This window comes from Spea bombifrons, chromosome 1 (genome assembly GCF_027358695.1).
Source record: "Spea bombifrons isolate aSpeBom1 chromosome 1, aSpeBom1.2.pri, whole genome shotgun sequence".
NCBI classification, from domain to species: domain Eukaryota; kingdom Metazoa; phylum Chordata; class Amphibia; order Anura; family Pelobatidae; genus Spea; species Spea bombifrons.
In genome coordinates this window covers 151,739,821-151,762,542 of record NC_071087.1, presented here as the reverse complement: position 1 = coordinate 151,762,542, position 22,722 = coordinate 151,739,821, and the positions used below count along the sequence as shown (strand labels likewise).

The window sequence follows — 22,722 nt, the reverse complement described above, 5'->3', positions numbered from 1 at the left end:
GAGGAACGTTCAAGCTCAAACATTTCTAACCCGTTCCTGTGGTCAAAGCTGTGTAATACAGCAGACAAATGCAATGGACAAGCCTACATAACTATAGATGAGGAATCAAAAAATGACCAGCTTCTTCACATTTTTTGCCTATAATTCACAGTGCTCTAAAAACTTCATACTTATGAATTCAGAGCTGTATTGCTTTTTGACGTGAAACAGTTCATTGATTGTTAAACTGTTTTGCCATAAACTGCTATTTATAAATACATAAATATGGTCTTTTATCTAACATGTCCGAGGTTACCATGGTAACCTGTGTAGCCTGCTCTTGAGTGACATATGTTTTACAGTCCTGGGAAAGAGAAAGTACACCTTTATCCGGTTTTACACATATGGAAATATATACAATAATCTGTTTCTTAGCAGGTCAAAAATTAGGAAAATACAACTTTAGTTGAATAACACATTACATGTTACACTGCGTCATGATTTATTCAACAAAAATAAAATCATAATGGAGAAGCCATGCGTGGAAAAACCAGGTACACATTATATAGTTACATAGGCTGAAAAAAGACATGCGTCCATCAAGTTCAGCCTTGAATTATGATTCAATAGCTTGTAGAAGCACCTTTAGCAGCAATAACAAGTAATTGTTTTCTGACTTTATCAGACTCTCTTACCATTGTGGAAGAATTTTGGCCCACTCTTCAAGATGTTGCTTCAGTTCATTGAGGTTTGTCACCATTTGTTTCTGCACAGCCCTCTTCAGGTCCAGGCACAGCATTTCGGGTTGACGTTTGGACTTTTGAGCCATTGCAACACCTTGATTCTTTTGTTTCGGCTGTTTAGATGTGCTGGCGTGCTTGGGATCATTGTCCTGTTGCATTACCCACTGTCAGCCAAAACTTAGCTGTTGGAGACCTGGCCTCACATTTAACTCTAGAATACTTTGGCATACAAAGGAGTTCATAGTCAACTCAAAGACTGCAAGGTTCCCAGGTCCTGTGGATGCAAAACAAGTCCAAATTATCACTCCTCCACCACTGTGTTTGACAGTTATAGGAAGTGTTTGTTCTGATATGTGGTTTTGACCAAACGTGGTGCTGTGCATTATGGCCAAAACATTTCCATTTTGGTCTCACCTGTCTAAAGAACATTGTTCCAAAAGTCTTGCGGTTTGTTCAGCTGCAACTTTGCAAACCCAAGTTGTGCTGTCAGCCTCTTTTCTCTAAAAAGAAACTTTCTTCTGGCAACCCTTCAGACAAACCATACTTGTTCAGTCTTGTACTGTTAAGAACTTTAACATACTAACTGAGGCCTGTAGAGTCTTGGATTTGTTGTTTGCAATTTCCCTGAGCATTGCACAGTCTGACTTTGGGGTAAATTTGCTGGGACGTCCACTCCTGGGAAGATTAGCAACGGTCTTAAATATTATTCAAAAGTGGAAAACATTTCTCACTGTAGAGTAATGGACTTTTATTTTGAAATGGCCTTATCACCCTTCCCAGATTGATGAGCAGAAACAAGTGCTTCTCTAGATTACTGCTGATGTCTTTCCTCCTTGGCCTTGTGTTAACACACACCTGAATGCTCCAGACCAGCACACTGCAAAAACCCTGGCTTTTATAGAGATGGCCACACTTGCTAATGATCAATTAATCAAGGCCATTTGATAAGCAACACCTGTCTATTACGTAGCATCTTAATTCACATGGAAGCAGTAAGGTTGTACTTAATTTTTCACACATGGCTTACATTTTTGTTAAATAAATCCTAAAATTGCATAACTTAGACCTGCTAAGGAACAGATGATTGATATGTCAGGATATGTAAAACCATAGATTTCAAAGAGGGTGTACTTTATTTTTCACACAACAGCAACCTCCCTGACACTTGATGAATATTTGATGTGTCCATAACCCAAATATATTTAAAGGGCACTGTAAAGTCCCATTAATCAAATTTACAGAAACCGTCAGAGTCAAGCTATTGTCCAGAAACCACACTGCAGTTTTTGTCTGATTCACACATTTTTTATGATTATACGTCACCTTAGATATTCAGTAATCACACATGACTAAGAAAAAAAGCCTTACAAATATATGCCCTAAATAAAACACAGAATAGTTCAGAAAAACTGTTTATTGACCATAAAAGTACTTTTGTTATTTTAATACAATTATTACGCTTTTTACAGTTCTCCTGTGCTACAAGAAATTGACCTATTACCCAGGTTTGGTCAGCTTGGAAGGGTGCAAAATTGCAAGAAAAAAAATAAAATATATGTATATATATGTTTTTTTTTTCACGGAGCAGTTTCTAGGAATTGGTTTTGAATCTTCTTTTAATCAACAATCTGCTGAAGCGGTTTGAGATCTGGAGAAATCTGAAAGACAAGAACAAAACAGATCTAAGGTATCCGTTATAGGTCTTGTTCCAAATCTGCATGTGCTGTCGTAACGCATATCCACGGTTATACCCGTCACCGCGAAGCTACCATATCGCAAAAGCCTGCGTTATACGAGGTAACCGCACGCAGCTGGTTAGAGCGAGGTTTAGATAAGTGAAACCTTCAATGCTGCTAGCCTGGGGGAACTATTATGTTACCGTGTTACTATGATAAGGGATGAGAGAACTGTCACTTCTTGTTGAAAAGAAAATTGCTTATGCTTGCGGTGGGTTGAGAGGGGATAGAATGCAGAATTATACAGATCACAGCATTTGTCTGTTAATGCAGTCGAGGTGACAGTTTCATTTTACAATCAATCCCAGCCCTATTTGAGAGGGGTATGCTGAACTTGTGTTCATAATAATATTACCACAAGTGTTTTATAAATTATATATAGAAACAAAGAAACAGAATTAGACAGCAGATACGCCTCATTCAGCAAATCCAGTCTGACATTTTCCTGATGTGAAGACTCAAATCTTACTCAGTCCTTATCTTAGGTCCAGGATAGATTTATACCTATCCATTCATATTTAAATTACCTAATTGTATTAGCCTCCACCGCTTCCGATGGGAGGGTGTTCCACTTATCTACCACCCGTTCTGTATAAATATAAAATCTTTGATAATGTTCGATATGCATATTTGGCATGCTGTCCACCTTCCTATTAGCACTTAATAATTATCAATAAATCTCTCCGCAGTCACAACATACAATTAATAGAAAACCAAAAGGTTGTCTAATGGCAGTTTTACTTTTAGGATTGGATTCTCGGCTATCATGTTCTACAATCCTGGAATGGTCTAGATGGACATGGGAGTTCTATATCATGTGTGATTGAATGTGGTCCCTTCATGATCAATAACACATTAAAAAAAGAGAAAGAAGCCAATTTAATTCTATTGTTACTTACAGCAAAGTCAGAACCAGTGCACTTCTTTATATCATCCACAGTAAGACCTTCGCCAATTTCAATTAGAGTCAGTCCACTGTTTTTGTCCACATCAAAGACAGCCTATTATATGAGAGTTTAAACAATTGGTTATTACCAGACTGGAAGTAAAAGTCAGTATGAAAATCAATGTAATTATTACCCATAATTCTTAGAATATTTTTGGATGAGAACCAAGAGAAACTATTCTCTAAGAATATAGAGTTTCTTTATCTTGAATATAGAGCATGCATTAGAACATTAGTTTTAAAAATCACAATACCAATATTGGGACCACACACTTAACTGTTTAGTGAGCCCAATGAGCTGAAACAGAATTCCCCGTTTAGCAAACAGACCCCAAATGGATGCATTTGTGTAGTAGGAAACAGAAAAGACGCACAAAACTTTAGGCTTTACTAATTACCCTTAGCTTACCAGTTGCTGCAGTTCCTAAAAGTAATGATGAATAGTTAAATAAATCTAATAATGAATGTACCCTACAAACATTCACCATCCCTGCAACTTGATTAGTTATCCGGACTTACCGTATTTGTTCGATTATAAGACGAGGTTTTTTTCAGAGCAAATGCTCTGAAAAATACCCCTCGTCTTCTAATCGGGGTCGTCTTCTAATCAGACCTCAAATAGAGATCTGATTAGGAGACTAAGATCCAGATCCCCCGCACCGCTGCAGGGGACCTGGATCCTCCTGTCTACCCCCCCCCCAATCATACACACACTTACCGGTGCTTCCTGCTGTGTTGCCGGGGCAGCGGGTTGGCGAAGGAGGTGTGGCTAGCAGCGGGGGTTGTCTGCGTCCGTCGCGTAGACCTTCCCCCGACTGTCAGAGATCAGAGCTCCCCTGATCTCTGACAGCCGGGGAAAGTATACGCGACGGACGCATACAAACCCCCGCTGCCAACTCCACCTCCTTTCGGCTGCAGCGGAAGGCGACGTCAACCCGCTGCCCCGGCTGGAAGCACCGGTAAGAGAGGGGTGAGAGAGAGAGAGTGTGTGTGTGTGTTAGTTAAATGGGGATATAGGGTGTGTGTGTTAAATGGGGGCATAGGGCATTTCTGGAGTGGCGTTAAGGGGGCATTTAATAGAGCACTCTGCCTCCTGAAATGCCTTATACCTCCCTATATGGCACTCTGCCCCATAATATGCCTTTTTAACCCCCTATATGCCACTCTGGCATTTAGGGGGTTAAAAGGCATATTATGGGGCAGAGTGCCATATAGGGAGGTATAAGGCATTTCTGGAGGCAGAGTGCTCTATACAATGCATTTTAACTCCCTTAATGCCACTCTACCTCCTGAAATGCCTTATACCTCCCTATATGCCACTCTGCCCCATAATATGCATTTTAACCCCCTAAATGCCAGAATGGGATATAGGGGTATAATGCATTTCTGGAGGCAGAGTGGCACATAGGGGGTCAAAAGGCATACCATGGGGCACAGTGGCATATAGAGGGTTAAAAGGCATATCATGGGCCACAGTGCCATATTGGAGTGGCAAGCCTGGGGGCAGATGTGCGTAACTGGGGGACAGGTTGGAAAATACAAGAAATAAAAACAAAAAAAATATTTTTCTCAATCAAAGCTTTTATTAAAAAAATAGTTTACATGAATTAACATTTACTGGTAAAACTTTTTTCCTTTGGGGTCGTCTTATATTCAGGCTTTTCTTTTTTTCCTAAGTTAATATTCAGATTTTGGGGGGGGTCGTCTTATAATCGAGCAAATACGGTAATATTTAGGATCTCTCCTAATTACAGGCTGGGAATCCAGACATTCTAATCTGTGCTTAAAAGTCTTAAATGCTATTTATTTTAAGTAGGCATGGAAAAGGTTGAAATTGTGTGTGAAGCTGAATCCTATACCTCTGGAAATATACTCCCCTCTCTAAAATAACTTCTATAGCTTTTGCTGCCGTACAATCAATGGCTTTTCTCACCCTATTCAATTGAAGAGGGATTAGAGAATATATATCTTTTTGAATACTAGATTTTGTTATTTTCTTTGCTGTAGTATACCCCCTTAAATACTTTTAAATAAATGTAATAAAGGTTATAACCTGACACCAATATTATAACAGGAGTAGAAAAACCAAAATCTTACCTTCTCTGTAATAATACGATCCACACATTGTTTCCCAGTAAGCGGCAAGTTGCAGTCTTCCAAGATCTTGTGGGCACCACCCTGTAATGGACCACAAAAGGTCGTATTATGTTTGGAAACATTTAAATTAAGAGAAATCCTTAGAAGCCCTAGTGGAACAATCCAAAGTAAATTATAACAATGGCAGAAAACTTGGCAGCTGCAGTTTAATGTTGATAAATATAAAATAATGCACTTGGGACATAAAAATCTGAAGGCACAATATAGCATTGGGGACCCAGTTTTCTTGGTGACAACAGGAGAGAGACTTAAGAGTAGTTATTGAATTGCCTTCTTATCTTTAAGTCTTCGGAAATAAAGTGTCAGAATAATGCAGGCAGGGTGCCGGGTTGTAAATAGAGGCTTTGGTAGCAGAAAGAGAGGTGGTTCAGACCTCACTTAGAGTACTGCGTACAGTTATGGAGACCCCATCTTCAGGACGATATTGACATATGAAGAGAGTTCAGAGGAGGGCTACAAAAAAATGTTGAACCATTTGCCGGGTACAAAATTATCAGGAAAGGCAACAATCTCATATAGTTTGGACAAAAGAGAGAGGAGATGTGATAGAAACTTTTAAATATGTTAAGAGTTTTAACAAAGTACAGAAGGGAAGTTTATTTCAAAGGAGGAGAAACGTTAGAACAAGAGGTCGTAATCTAGAGAGTCAGGAGTTTAGATGGAATGTAAACACCTTTTCATTTACCGACAGGATGGTAGATAAATAGAACAGTATATCTGAAGAGATAGAGGCGACATACAGCTATCCTTAATCTAAGATGAGACAAAGGACTGATTAAGGTCTGAGTCTTTACATAAGGAAAAAAATGGGCAAACTAGATGGACTGGAGTGTTTCTTACCAGCTATAAAATTCTATGTTTCTATTAACGCAGCTTAGTTTTTCCTGAACAAGTTTGCAATGTCCGAGTAAATGCTAAATTTGTAAGACCTGATATTCAGGTTAAGATACCTGAATATCAGGTCAGATGATTTTGAAATCACCAGAAATGATAATAAATTCAGCAGAATATGTAACCGCAGAACTGGCTTCTGAATTTTTTTGGACAGCTTTTTTTATTTATTTATTCTCGACTTCATGAAGCAAAAAGTACCATAGGTTTGCTGAGCGATCTGGCTTAGTTATTAATCTTGATTACTTTGACAAATTAAATCCGAGATGCGCTTTCATTATAATTTGAAATCTTATTTAAATGTCGGATCATCTGTTCCCACCAGCAAGGAGGATCTGATGTTGACAGGACATTATTACGGCTAAGCGAAGTATCAATATGATTTTGTTAATCTTTCAGAATGTTGATGTAATCTGCCCTGGGTAAATAATGTATCATTACGAGTTTGATAATTTGTTTTTCTTAACACCGGAATTTTGATGTAATCTGGCAAAATGTATTACAGCATTGATCACCATTTTGTTGACACAAATAAGTTGACAAAACACAGCAGGATGGATTTTCATAATTTCAGCTAAATTAAAACACAAAATAAAAATGGAGATCACTCACTAACCCAGTAACTGGTTATAAAATCCTTTGCCAGCGTCACCTACCTGGCAATAATTATAGAAAATACTAAAACACATAATGGAACCAGAGCACCATATAATTAATTGTACAAATAATTAAGATAGATGTATATTTATTATAATTAATATGAGTGTCTTTGTGTATGTGTTGAATAATAATAAAACTCAAGAATACTGTGTAGTTAAAACGATCTACGTGTTTGTGCTTAAAAACTAAAGGAAATTGTCTTATTTTTAAGCACGTACATGTAGACCCACGTCATTGGTCGTTAAGAGGTTAAATGCACCAGCCAGCAATTTACTAGTGTATTCACTAAAGGAGAGGTTTGCAGCCTAGCTGTAGTTTAATCTTAAAGGGAAACTTGAGCCATCATTCACACTTTTTCCTTTCTACCAGTGCGAATGCATGAAGGGATTCTTCAGAACCAATCCATATGCTAAACGCGTCACCTACTTAGCATCGCCAAGATTCAGCACTGGCTCATGTGCCAGGGGGTGCAACCCAAGACCCCAAAAACATGTGCAGAAAGTGTTCCCATATGTTTTAATGGAAGTGTTTTCGTGTCAGTGATTGGCAGCTACAAGTAACCAAAGAACTGGTGCCAATAATGGACAGTAGAGGTGGTGGTGCCCCCCTCCCCGGCAAATATTTTTGTTTGTTTGGGTAAAGAATGCATATTAAAGTACCGTATTTGCTCGATTATAAGACGAGGTTTTTTTCAGAGCAAATGCTCTGAAAAATACCCCTCGTCTTATAATTGAGGTCGTCTTCTAATCAGACCTCAAAATGTCCCCTGGGGCCATGCTACTTACCGGGGTTTGGTCGCGAGCAGCAGGAGAACAAGAAGCTAGCAGCGTGTCACATAACTCTGCCTCCCCCCTCCTTCCTTTGGGGGCGGGGCCAGAGAAGTTGCACGCACAGCCGGGCCCCTGCAGAAGTCTTCGAGTGAGAGATCAGCAGTTCAGGTAAGGGGGTGGGGGAGGGTTTTTGTGATTAATGTGTGAAGTATGTGTGATTAATGGAATGAATGAGTATTTAAATGTTTGTGAATGAGTGTGTGTTAGTATGGATGTGTAAGGGTGGTGGTAGCATGGCATAGGGAGGCTGTACTCACACTCCTATCATCCTCAGGTTCCAGCATGTACTGGCTGCCTTGGCTTGATAGCAGTGTGATTGCTGTTAGCAGTTATATATATATATATATATATATATATATATATATACCTCCAGAAATACCTTTTAACCCCCTATATGCCACTCTGCCCCATGATATGCCTTTAACCCCCTATATGCCACTCTGGCATATAGAGGGTTAAAAGGCACATCATGGGGCAGAGTGGCAAATAGGGGGTATAATGCATTTCTGGGGGCAGAGTGGCAACCCTGGGGGCAGATGTACATAACTGGGGGGGCAGGTTTGCAAATAAAAGGAAATAAAAAAATATATATTTTTCTCAATCATAGCTTTTATTAAATATGAAAATATTGTTTACATGAATATTTACTAGTAAAACTTTTTTTCCTATAGGGTAGTCTTATATTCAGGCTTTTTGTTTTTTTCCTAAATTAATATTTAGATTTTGGGGGGTCGTCTTATAATCAGGGTCGTCTTATAATCGAGCAAATACGGTAATTTGGGTATGCATGCTTCGTTGTCCGTCTCCTACAACAAGATGAAGTCACATAAGTTTTTGGGACTTCTGGGGTCTTTTTTTCCCAGTTGAAATGCATCTTTTTCTGTGTTGACCTAACAAAGGGTATTAATTTAAACTTAAGATTCTATGGTGACTTAATGTCACCATGTTACAAAGAACTATTTTTCTTTGGTTTTCTCTGTTGGTTGGAAAAAAAATCCAATTTTAATTCCTGATAAAGTATATTTTATTAAAATTTAAAGACAGATGACAATCTATCCCTTACATGCCACGTACTGGTATGCCTACTCTTTTCATGATGACAGCCTAGACATGAAATACAGTTTTCTCTATATAAGAGAATCAACAACCCCAGATGTATGTAGCGTCTGCCATGGGCCTCATCACTTAGAGGTAATAGAAATCTCTCTGGGCATAATAACCAAAGGATCAATGTCTAGACAACTCGTTTGCTCTTGGGGAGGGTTACGGGATTCCTAAATAAACCAAAAATAAAAATGTCTTTAAATAGCTGCAAACACTGGATTCAAATTATGATATTTGCTCCAAATCCATGGATTAAAATATATTCTACAAAAGGAGTTTTTTTTAATTCTTTTTCATAGCATAAGGCATACAAAATATCATAAAACCATAATGTAACACGGCAAAAAGAAGCACCAATACTTAACCTTGACCCCTTCTCTTAAATTGCGTTTAACCTTTGCAAACTAGTACGCGGCTCAGCTTCCTGACCTTCAATTTGTTGCCTACCCATCTAGCCCACAAAGGGTTAATCACATTATTCTGAGCACAGAAACAAGATAAGCATTGTAAAAATGATCAGTTTCCTTAGCAACAGCCGAGGCAGTACCCAAATAACATATCCATCAGAGTTTAGCTATTCAGGCACGAGCGATTAAGTATCAAAGCTTTATTTCCCGTGGCTGTGTTTGTCTCAGGCTTGATATTTCTTGTAATTCATTCTAGCGCATGCATATGTGACATCACCTGTGGGGCACAGTAACCTACTGAAATTTGGGGGCTGATTATAATTTTAGAATGGTCAATAGCTTTTACTGTATTTATGCATATATCACTGCTGAAACATGATGGGAGAATTATAATTAAATGGACTAAAGTAGTATTGTATGTGCGTTTATTAAGGAGACTGAATCTGATGAGATATCTTAAGAAAACTGAAAAAAAATTATGTGTTCTCTGAATATTCTTTCTGGGGCTAATCGGCAGGTAATCTGAATTCCAAATATGAACACTTAAGGGCTTAGTTTTGGGTTGCTAAGGTGCACAATTTCTCAGAGAAATATCTTTAAACGCAAATGATTGCTTGAAGAGACACAGTTTATAGAAATGGAGCATGTTTAATGTATGTATGAATGGATAATTCCGGTAAATGAAAGCATAAAACGACGAAAGATAAGGTAACATCAGTAATACACTGGGGCCCCAGCTACATAACATGTCTGGTCGGCTTCTGGAGGCATAGGGCTCAGACAATCGTACTTCCAAAAATAAATGAGAACTTGCTGTGTAATTACTTATGGAGAAATGTTTTATTGCCATCACCATTGTGGATGGTTAATCTGTTCAATGCTTTCAGTATTTTGGAGCAGACATGCAGATAAGGACAAAGGCCTGTCACTTTTTGATTCGTAACAGAATGTTACCACACCTGGGAACTCTCCAGGTTTTGTCTGGAGACTCCGGGTGAAGCTCCACTTCTCTTGGTCACTCTCTGGGTAGCGGGAGCAGCATTTAGGTACATCCCACTGCCCGACGATTTTCATTAATTCCCCTTACAATTTCAACGCATTGGGGCTAGTCCCGTCCACAACACCATCAGCCCCATCCGCTGGTGGCAGCTGGTCAGTCCATTGGGCTAGGAATAAGCACATTTATGTTCTGAACATGTCAAGCGTCTAGCCTGGAGTCCATGTGCCGACTTTCTCTCGCAATACTTTTATTATGGTCTATGGACTACAATAAAGTTTCTTACTTTTTGCCTGGACATCCCCTTGTGTTCATCTGGTGTGAACTGGCGCTACAATGGATATTTATCAAGTCTTTTGCTAGGACTTGGAACTGAGTCCTATTAGCTTTATAGACCCAAATAAAGGTGAGGTAACATTTTAATTTGGTACCTGAGCTGGCATTTTGGATTTTTACTAGAGAGAGGAAGTAATTTTACATTGGGCTAAGTGTACAGTAACTGAAGGGTGTTAAAGTAACTGGCCACCACATTACTATGCAGAATAAACCATCTCTGGTTAAGTTACACTCCTGAGTCTGAGTCTTCCTGGTGACCAACAATTTAAACACACAGAGGCTTTTATTAAAATCACCAGTATGACTGGTGAACACTACACCGACATAGAATAAGAATAGAAATTAGGTTACAAGGGGACATAACAGTCAACATTGCGTGTAATTTGCGGGTGACGTTCCCTACACAAAACCCAGAGTTTCACAGTTTAAGGAACAATAGTTTGTCACAAAAACTCTATGATAAAAACGTCTGTTCTTGTAACTAAACACATGCCTATAGAATAAACGCCGCCAGAAAAAAAAAAACTTTGTATTATGCGAGAGCTGGGATAGGAAAGAAAAAATAAATGTAACATTTAGTAACAGAATATGGTAAGACCCCTGGTTTATAGAAACCAAGAGATTTTATATATTTTTTCCTTTTTCTTTAGACAAGTTAATCTGTCTAGTGAGACAGCAATTAGTAGTCTGAACATGTCCCTTCTGCTTACGGAGGCGACACAAGCTAGGATAATGCATCTTGGAGACAGCCGAAGGTTAAGAGCCCCACTGCACATGCAATACGGTGGGATCCCGCAAAGCCCTTCTCTGGCCTTTCCATTGGCCACGGGTTTAACCCTAATAAATACAACGTTCTGCACAGAAGGTTAAGAAGAGAGTAAAAATGACATTTATTTAAATGATCTGAATATTGTAGTAGCTCTCCCGAGTAAGAAAGGTTTAAGTTTTAACCGCACTTTGTTTCAATATCGAGGTGCAGATACATCCAAACTTACTTAAATATGAAAAACACCATATGTTTAAAAATATTTAGGATTCCTAGACTTTTAGTGCAAGATAGTTTTTATGAACTTGGAACACTTAAAATTTGTCTTAATGTGCTTGTCAACAAATACAAAAATAGACAATAGTTCATATGAATTTGTCAATATGTTGTGTTAACATCCATTTTAACATCAAATAGCATTTCTTCCAATTTCTATTTTGTGTTTTCAGAAAAAAAATAGACATTACTGTTATAACCTGCAACTTCTGATTCTTCAAAATCTAACACCACTATGCGGTTTGCCTATGAGAAACACTCTGTAGAGCCGCTTGGCACCCCCTCTTCCTCAACTGACACAGACAGGGGAATGCGTATTGGTAAGATATTCACATTATTAATCAGAACTCAAAATTCCTTTAGGTCAGACAACAAATAGGTCAGTCAGGGAAGTCCCAAATAAAATTATGTTTGGAATCACGAGACGTTTGTTTTAAATACATATTCCCAGCATTTGACTTATCTGCTGTTGGCGCCCTAACTGGTATGGCATCAATTTCAGTGTTGTAATTCTAATGATATGGTATCTATCTACATATCCACACGAGAGATAAATGATGTCAAATCTTTTTCACTGCAATGGAAATGTTCCACTTACTTTGGCTGAATGTTCCATGGTGACCACCACTTTGGTTCCGGAGCTGGACACCAAGTCCATGGCACCCCCCATTCCTTTCACCATCTTGCCCTGTAACAACAAACTTTCATTAATCATGTGAGCCAATTTGTACAATACAACAATTAGCTTAGATCATTAAAAGCTTCTTATAACACCATCATGTGCATAAAATAGAACACTTTTAATGCTGTTAAGCTTCCAATTTGTCACTTGTACATAATATCCAGTTTCTGCCTGTAGTAACTTGGGAGGTGCAGATGGTTTTCCATTGCTACATATATTTTCGATCTTAAAATAAATGCCAGAGGAAACAGGTCTCTTTTTGATGAAAAAACAACACAACAGCCCAACCAACCAACCAACAATGCATATTAAGAGCTGGCTGGTAGAGCGCATACTGTACATGTTTTTGTACAGTAGGATTCTTTTGCTGAGCAAGCCTAGGAGCTGGGGGACAGGAAATCTATATGGAGAGGTTTTACAGAATCCCTTCCTGCATTCACAAGGGGTTAAAACATTAAATTATAAATGGGGACTCTCAGCTATCACAGTTACTGAACCGCACAGGATGACTGGAGTGTCCAATTAAGCTGAGACAACAGTAAATGATAATGTGTGTTATAGTCCCAATATCTAATGAGTCAAAAGGTCTCCATCCTAGAGATGGAGAGGACTTAGTCTTGACACAATCACGTACACACAACTCATGCATACATTCTGTGGAAGTATTAGTGATGAGAAACAATGTTACTTAAAATTAAATTCTTTGTCAAAACTTATAGATGTTAAGTATCCAACTTTACTACTGCTGGAAATATTACCGTAAGGCTTTAGTCTTTGTTTTGACCGGGATGACCAGAAAGATTATGCAAGTTCAGCGAGAGAGATTGAATCACTAACACATTCTTTGCGGAATTCATTTCCTTCAAAAGCAAAGGCTTGGAAGACAATGATTCCGCTGCAGGACACTTAGTCAAGAACCTTACAAAGAACTTTAAGCTCACTCTGAAAGCATAATCCTGTATCCTTAAGGAGGTTTCACATTAATGCCAGTGCATCTTTTCACAACGACAGTTGGCTGCATAAGGCATTAAACACTGTATTCTTTAGAGAGTTTTTGGAATAAAAAGATAATAAATCCAAATACGACAAGAAAGTTAGCACATCGGAGAAGGAAAACACGGGTTTACAGTTGGTCGGTAAAGTTTGAGACTTCGCAAAGCTTATTTTTTTTCCCAATACAGTTGATCATTGTTACTGACATGATAAAGAACGAGAGAATAAAAACAGAAAAGTGGGGGGAAACTAATAAAACATTTTATTCCTAACCACCAAATGTCTCAAAAAAAAATGAAATGTAAAATCAAAATTGCACGGATGACAAACTCTGTAAGCATGTCATAATAACTTATAGATTTGGAAGGGTCATCGTTTTGGAAATGTAATAAAACAAATCGGAGAGGACGCAGCCAATTAGGACAGCAGGGAAAAATCACAAGTATGGCCAAAAGCTGTAACCCCCTACTTTTTTTCTTGATTCTTATGTTGCCTTATATTTTTAAACAATGCCATTCTGAACAGAGCCACCTTAATCGCAAAGAAAATAGTTTTTAAAGGATGAAAAAACATATGTATGTTGAACAGTTTATGCGCACAACCATTCCTTTAATTACCGTTACAGGAAAAAACTTCCTCCAGAAAATACACTGATATTCGGCTTTTGGGTGTACAAGTCTACCAGTTAACACAGCCAGTAGCTGGTCAGACCCGGCACTTTATTAGTCAGCGACCAATTATCACCGAAGCAAGGATCCTGTAATGTATAGTTTAACGCAAAAGCTACAAACTACAAATCAGCAATTTATGTATAATTTCCCCTCGAGAAAAGAATTCTAAATACAGACCAGCTTGAATAAAATACCGGTCTTAGTTCAATCAACGCAGTCCTATTCTGCGACTCTACATTAGGTTATGGTATGTGACATTTTGCAGAATTTAAATGTCACTCGTACTCGTTAAGTGGTCTAACACAGTTTTCATGTTATTACAAAGACATGAGAAGACAGCAGGCAAAAGGGAAAAGTAATATTTTTGTTTAAGGGATCTATATTATAAAGCAGGATTGTGTGTATTTATTTGAAGAATGTAATTTGTAAGCGAGCTCCACCTATGCAGCTTAATCTCTACACACGACCTACCCATCTTTTTCTTGTCCAGGGCCCACACCTTGCTGTAAAATTTAAGTCCAATGGATTAAAATATTTTTTCTACTTTAAAAGTAGAAATAAAATGCATAGCAATTACTGTAACAAGCGGGTGGTAGGTAAATGAAGCAGCCTCCCATCAGGAGCGGTAGAGCTTACGACAGTTAAATATGGATAGAATTAGCATAGATATATCCAAAGACTGATTAAGGTCAGGAGTCTTACATCAGGAAAAAACGGCAACCAACTAGATGGGCCAAATGGTTATCAGCCATCAACTTCTATGTTCCTATAAAATATAGTGCGGTAAAGAGCAATGTAGGTTAAAAAAAAAAATCTTTCTTTAACAGAAGAGCTAGACGCGGCCATTGTTGGTTAATAGATATTGTGGGTGACTTTCCTTCCTCCACTGAGCAGATTCTTTACGGCAATCTAATAAAGCCAGTACCTCCTCAGACTTTTATTAGCCAATGTGTCTGGCTGGCTGGGTCACCCACAGACAGTTTAAGGAGTCGGGGTGTTTGTCTAGTAGATTGGGCTCACATAGCAGAACACAAACACATACTAATGGATAATATGCATCTGCCTGAAAACATTGTGTTCTCCAAAAGACTAGAAATGGTTATAAAAGGAAACTTTTATTTTTCCCCAGAAAATTTTTTAATCTGTTACTAGTAATTAAAAATGTTATATGTACATAAAGTCTTGAATAATACCAGAGACATAGCGTTTGCTCGTCTTACAGTGTGGTCAGCTCTGGGATGCCATAAGACCAACGTCAGGAGGCTGTACATAACTCTTAAGAGTTCTTTTACTCCTGCCTGCAGACACCTGTCAAATTCTCTCATCCCGCACTGCCGTACGCAACACTTATGTGTCTACGAGTTACACGCAGCGTCTTCTCTTTCAGAAAAATATGCACAGGCCGCTCTGAATAAGCTTTTTTCGGGAATCTTGTTTGGCTTTAAAAAGGAGGATAAGCGTTGGAACTGCGGCACTAACATGATAAATGCTTGGCTTATATTTTTCCCAAGCGGCGGCTGAAAGCAATTATCTTGTTGGAGTTTTCACTGCTTCTGGTTTAGAAACCTGTTCATGATTGATCTTGTCTGTAATCCTCCTTTTTGTATTGTACAAGTACTGCGAGATCGGGGCTCTGTGTTGGAGTCCCAGGAAACAGATAACTTTGCGAAATACAACTGACCTCGTGTCACAGAGCCGCACGTTCAGGCATGAACTAAAAAGACATCTTTCATTCGCGGGTTTGTGACTTTCTGCAGGAAGCCTTTTGATAATTGGGTGGCAAGCATTTTTTAAAGATGCAAAGTTGTCTCGCCTTTTTATCGAATGCCTAGTTTTAGCAAAAACAATTATATAGTCACAAGACTGATGAAGAATGCTAATTCAAGCAATATAAGAAAATGTACCACACACACACCAACCGCAAGGCATGCCTGATATATTGCTTGAATTTGCATTATTTGTACATCAGAACAGCGACAGCGGTGCTATATACCAAATTAACGGTACCCGGTGAGTGAGAATTACATTGCTTCATTTTGAAGTAAGATAAATTATGTGGAGTACAGCATAATAAGGGTTAATTTCAGATAAAGTGTAGTAGACCCTGATTGTAAATACAGTTAAGGAAGTATGAGATTCTACGCATAAGATGATAATGAATAGCGTAATTCCCTAAGGAATTCATTCCCATGTGAGTTTGCTTACATACTCTTAATTGAATTAAAAATATATAAATATTAGAAATGTGCAAGCATTTTGCAACTTTGTTCTCCCACCAATAACACAGCATCCGTGAGAAAAAGGGGAATTACCACCACGACAAAATCAAGATACTTTTTGATGTCATCTGCTAGCATCGGTGGGATCCCTGGCAGTCCAACCGTTCGATAGGCTTTATCTTAAAGTACTAATGTTTAAACCGCATCCACATACTCAGCACTTTATACTGTTCTCACCGATACCTACTGTACAGTCTACCGATTCTTACCTCTCACAGTCAATCTGCCATATGTATGTATATATATATATATATATATATATATATATATATATATATATATATATATATATATATATATATATATATATATATATATATATATATATACACACACACACACGAAATAAAACTGATGTAACTGTTAGTACTATGTATTATGTACAATGTGGGAAAAGGTACCTACTACCTAGACTTTCTTTTCATGGGATCCATGGGATTATTTCTTCCCATTTAGTTCTCCCTCCTATATTATGTTGCCGTTTGCTCTTTATTGGTACAGGTAGCCTTTGCTTGGAGGGGGGGCAGAGAAGGGAGACCCCTCTGGGATAGAAAATTGTTCAGATAACGCTGGTCCTGCCACTCTGCAACAAGTTCAAAAACAAGTATATCGATTGCCGTACAGCAACAGCTCATCACCGTTACACGGCAAAATCTTAACAATTACCATACATGCTCTTATGCACGTAATTAAAATTCCTATCGCAAAGTAACCGAAACAAACATTGATCTAGCGGCATAACAGGATTTTTATTACATGGAAACAAGTCCCATATGCAGCTTATATGTCACTAAGGGACAAGACATTAACAACACATCATTTTAATGACCAATAACGCATTCTTTTCATTGAGCCAAACCCAGGATAGAGAATTTCGGAATCTGTATAGAACTCATTATACTTTTCACCAGCTTTATAATTATATCGGAGCTATCCTTCAGTGTCCTTGCACGGCTGCCCCTCTGAAGTCATCACGACAACAGGCTGATAAGAGTGTATGCCATGACATCGCCCATTAACAAATAATTGGCTTTTCAGGCAATCAATAACTTACAGCTGATCTGCCTGTAATGTTCCCTCTGACCCGATTAACGACCAAACCCGATCTGTCTCGTATTTACAATCATCCTAATCTCGCCTCGTAAGGTTGAGCCACAGCGATCAGGTCAACGCGTTGCGAAATAAAAACAGTGTTAACCATCAAAATTGTCAACGGATCTTTCATACAATGAAATGTATTATTCATTAGCTGCAGGGCTTTCACCATCAGCGATCCGGTGATTTACTGGAGTATGCAGAGCCTCCGCTCTAGAATATAAATATGAATGAATCTCTAGGGGGCTTTGTGGGATCACATTCATCACATTTAATATTTTTATACGTTTTCAAATAGTCTGCTCAAAAGACAGCAACAAGTCCAGGAGATCCAATGCATCGTTAGTCAAAGAGGTCGTGCTTATAAGCAATCGCAATTTCCATACAACAAGAGGGAAAGTCATTATTTCGGCTCACGGAGAATTACAAGATGTTTTGGATCCTCAGAATGTCTTCTTCTAAGGGTTTGGCGCATTGTTCCGTGTTGCATTTTGGCTTGCAAATAAAACCAAAATATGTATAATTTAAAAAAATAATAATAATTAGAGCGCTGATTGCTCTAATGTGACCTCTGATAACCACTAAGAAAAGGCAGCCAAACTAGCATTTGCTTTTGTTCTGCTTGCCACTGAAATCAGAGCAGAAACATGAAATCTGTGCCCTTGCTTTGTCTACACGTTGGCAATTTATATCTTATAAATGGTGTTCAAGTTGGTTTGGTGATGTATGCATGTGACAAAGCGGCAGGACCTGAAGGATCTGTGCAAGGCGGGTTACGCCGACGAGCCAAACGGCACCATCTGTCTGGCCTCCCATCAGATGCATGCAATGTTCGGATCCGAGTCATTGTTTACGACTCAAGGACTTTGTTTTTTTCCAACGCAACAAAGGTTTCTATGTCGGTGACACAGGTCATTATAGAGAGGGGGTCTCTAAAAATATATGTGTGGAGGAAAAAAAGCAATGTCAAATGCCACAAAAAGCTACTGAAATGCTGCTCATGGCTAAACACAACATAATTAGATTAGCCCAGAATACAGATCTAAAAATCTTGAATACAATGATTTTAAATAAATGTATATAAAAAAATAAAGCTAAAGAAAGTTAATAAAAAAACCTCATTTTTTTCCCATCATCAGGATTTCCAGAAATTGTTACTCGCTCTGTGCTCACTAAATGACCTTCTCCAGGTGTTACAGATACCTCCCACATGGCCAAGAGCAGGCACCGCAGGCCAAGAGCGCGTCGAACTCCAGCCAACACATCTGTACGACGTGCCTTTCTAACGTATCATTCCTGGCTCCTGCCACTAAAAGACACAACGACCCTTCCTACTGCTCTATACGTTTCCTCGTGAACGAGTTACAAACCTGTTATTATAGATCGGTCGGCTCAGTGCGAGAGGAGAAAAGAACGGAACTGCGAGCAGAACAGGATAAAAAGCCCATTGATTTATTCTTTCTGCACTTTTTTTTTTTTAGGAGACTTAAATATTAGTAAATTTGGAAATGCAGTAAAACGGCACAATAAAGTATCAGAAACACATGCATATCTGTGAACTAAGGTATGCCCCCCCCCCCCGGTGCATAAAATCAAAGACTGCCCCAAAGGTAATCAGCTATGATAGCCACAGCAGACCGGGATATTTCACATGTATGGTTGTAGAATAAAAACATATCTTAGATTCCAGATAGCATACGCCTATCCAATACATGTTTAAATCCCATAGCTGTATTAATTTCAACCACTTCAGCTTATTGCATTACTTCTAAGCTTCCGACCAAAAGATCATGACCTAAATCTAACATTTCTCCTTGTTGTACATTGTAAATTAATTTATGTACTTGAATGTTCCCATCACATCTCTCTTATCTCCCTTCTTTCCTCCAAGCGATACATACTGAGATCCCTTGGTCTTTCCTGATAATTCTTATCCTGCAAACCATTAGCCATTTTAGTAGCCCTTCTCTAAACTCTCTCCAGTATGTCAATATCCTACCAGAGATATGAAAGTATATATATATATATATATATATATATATATATATATATATATATGTTTAGTAACACAGACTGCAAAAATGAAGCAGCAGAATACGAGGAGCCGCGCAGAACTGTAAGCAAGTGGCAAAATCTTTAGAAAGAGATGAAATCTATCATGGCAGCACTAGGTATCTGGTTTCCTTTGCTATCAAATGGAACACGAACCGCAGTACATTATATATTCTACACCGATGGTAAAACGAGGACTTGGGAAAGTGCCAGATCCGTCACTTAACATAGGTTTTGAGCCTGTTAACTTTTGAACAGTTTAACAGTTATATTTTGGCATTTGTTGGCAAATGGGATGAGATTACTAACATATTAAGATACAGTAGATGCACACCAGTGTTTAGCTAGCATTCATACGCTTGGGTGCTTCTACTCCTAGTGGTATCGATGGGAGTGCCACTAACATGTGCAGGAAGTGTATTTAAGTATGCTTCCTGCTTACACACCTCTTTTAACTTCCATAACTAAAGAATGCATGTTCCCAATTTAAGTGCAGAATAGACTCCAATATGCAACTCATATGAAAATAGGGCTGGAGCGGTCCTTTAATTACAGTCCGATATCATGCGTTCATTCGGTTGAATTGCTCATATTTTATGCTGCTGTGAATGGGCGTTTGGCGAAATCTTCCTTGAACCTTGCCGTTCACCCGTTTATGCAGCAGGGGTCTATGAACTCTCCCCATAAAACCTCACTGTGTCAATCCCACCTACTAAAAAGTAGGGCTACACAGTATCTCAGAGATGTATATAAAATGTTGCCTGTAACAGTCATACATATAGATTATTATTTCCCTCACTACCCCATTGAATGGACGATGTGGTCACTTCTTCAATAAATAAGAAAAATCTGCTACTGCTACAACTGTATTCAAGCTTGGAAAGGCTCTAGATTTTGTGCCTTAGGCTTCAGAACTCACAGCGGTTGACAAGCTGGTGTTCATTAGACATAAATATGAAATGTGGGACTTACAGGAATCATCCAGTTGGCCAGATCTCCATATTTTGAAACTTGCATGGCACCCAACATTGTCAGATCGACATGACCCCTGGATTAGAGAAAAACAGAACGGCACGGCTAAGAGTTACAGGGTAACCTCACCAATACTGTAAGACATGATGTAGCAAGGAATAAAGAAGAGCACTGCATGATTTTAATTCTGCATAAAAAAAGGAGAATCCACAGATAAGCAGCACAAACAAGATTAATTACAACAAGCAGGGTGGAGTAAGTCTAACCTTGTTTATATGTGGTTTATGTACTAAACAAGGTGTGTCACTACATGTTGAAACACAGTACTCTCTAAAACCTTTCAACACCTAAACTTTAGATTTGTGAAACACAGGCAGTTAGGTGGCAACGATGCCACCGATGATCTTAATTCAGCAAAGCAAAGTGTTTTGCTCTGACAAGCCTCTCATTTAGGTTTCTATTGTTGACCTTGAGCCAGGAACCAGCTGCAGGTATACTGCTCCCTTGTAGGCACTGGCTTGGTCTGCACCCTGCAGTCTCTTTCAACGCAATTCGGCATCACAAGTAGGAAAAAACTTTTTTTTTTGTTTGTTATGTTTTAAAAACATAGTATTTCCTCCTGATGAAGCTAAATCGCAGCGAAACGTTATGAATGAAACTTACGATTTTGTATTTTATCAAAGAATGTTCTTTAGCCTACTTACAATGTAAAAAAGTATATATATTTATCACAATAAGGCCATTATGAAAAGGTGTCTATTGGTCACTCACCCTCTAATCATTGCAAATGAATCATCACTAGAAAAGTATGAAGCTCCTGGAAGGACAGTCACAGTTTCTTTACCTAAAAAGAAGTGAAACACTAATATTTTACCAAATATGCATGTCATTAGAAATGAGACCTCATTAGAGACAGGGCACATATAGATCAAGGTATCCCTATACAAACAAAAAGATATAATTAAAAGGATATATACATGATATTGCATGTATGAGATCCACCAGCAAACTTATTAATGCCATTATAACCCTGACTGTGACAGTACATTAATGCACACAAAAATCTTAAAATGTCCATTTCATAATATATATAATCTGTACATTTTCTACAACATAAAAAAACATTTTAAAGCCAGAGGAAGAGAACCTTATATGTGATGTTACATGTTTGTCTATAGCACCCAATAAAAGTCATTAGTTTTTGACTACGATATTACTTTCTGGGTCTCTCTAATCATTGCATACAGTACGTCATTAATTAGGACATTTGCACATATAGGTTCTCTTGCCTGCATTGATGAGATCTGCATCAACCTCGTTCTCTAAAGGATATGGACCCTGGTTAAAAAGAGCAAAGTAAAGAAAAACAAGTTAAATGAAGTCTAATAAAAACACTCCAGGTAGAATGAAGTATTCTAAGTAATACCACCCTTTCCTGTAAGCATTAAAGAGATTACAAAGGCTTCCAACACAGAAAACCAGAACATACTTTGCTAACAGCGACAGGGTAACCATACCAATAAAGTGATGCGACAAATCTAGTAAAAGATATGTCTTAACCCAGGGTGTGGGCATTCCAGCGCAAAGGGGCATCTTCCCGCAGTATATTTAGACACAAAAATGTCTACTCTTTTGAGTAGTCAGAATAACACTAAGCAATGTAAGGAGTAGAAGACTGTCGACAGAAATTATAGAAACTTTAAGTTTCTAAAATTTAGACTGGCCATACCAGACCAAGGACGCCATTTTCACTCTGTAGATGAACTGTGATGTCCTTCTTGATAAAGTTACTCGCCAACATAGGAATTCCAATGCCGAGATTAGCTGGAAGGTACTTGGTTAAGTTCAGATAAAATAAAACTTTATGCCTGCTGTTCCCCAAATTGACATGTAGCTTAAATTAGCCTTTTTGTTTTATTTCACAATAAGAGAAATTTAAAAAGTGCTAAGAAGTTGGGGTATGATGAAAACTGTGCACCTTTTTACAGACAAAAGAAAAACACATCTTGTTCTAATTAATAAATCATAAAAAAAATTCCTACTATATTCCAACACAGCCAATCACCATCCACAATCGCACAGAAACAACCACCCTCACGTAGATACAGCACCAACCACAACAATGCAGATACCCACCTCACGCCACCATC

The 22,722-nt window shown here is 38.3% G+C and overlaps 1 protein-coding gene across 1 annotated transcript in view; it reads right to left on the bottom strand.

Moving 5' to 3' along the window:
* Positions 1-2,121: 2,121 nt before the first annotated feature.
* OXCT1 (3-oxoacid CoA-transferase 1) overlaps positions 2,122-22,722 on the bottom strand; it is a 39,513-nt gene continuing 18,912 nt past the window's right edge. Inside the window, exons 10-17 of the mRNA XM_053448095.1 lie at positions 22,302-22,396; positions 21,862-21,910; positions 21,344-21,416; positions 20,573-20,648; positions 12,427-12,516; positions 5,502-5,582; positions 3,358-3,459; positions 2,122-2,380 (exon numbers count right to left, since the gene is read on the bottom strand). Of these exons, the coding sequence (XP_053304070.1) occupies positions 2,339-2,380; positions 3,358-3,459; positions 5,502-5,582; positions 12,427-12,516; positions 20,573-20,648; positions 21,344-21,416; positions 21,862-21,910; positions 22,302-22,396 (608 nt within the window). The 3' untranslated portion in view covers positions 2,122-2,338. The remainder of the gene's footprint in view (positions 2,381-3,357; positions 3,460-5,501; positions 5,583-12,426; positions 12,517-20,572; positions 20,649-21,343; positions 21,417-21,861; positions 21,911-22,301; positions 22,397-22,722) is intronic.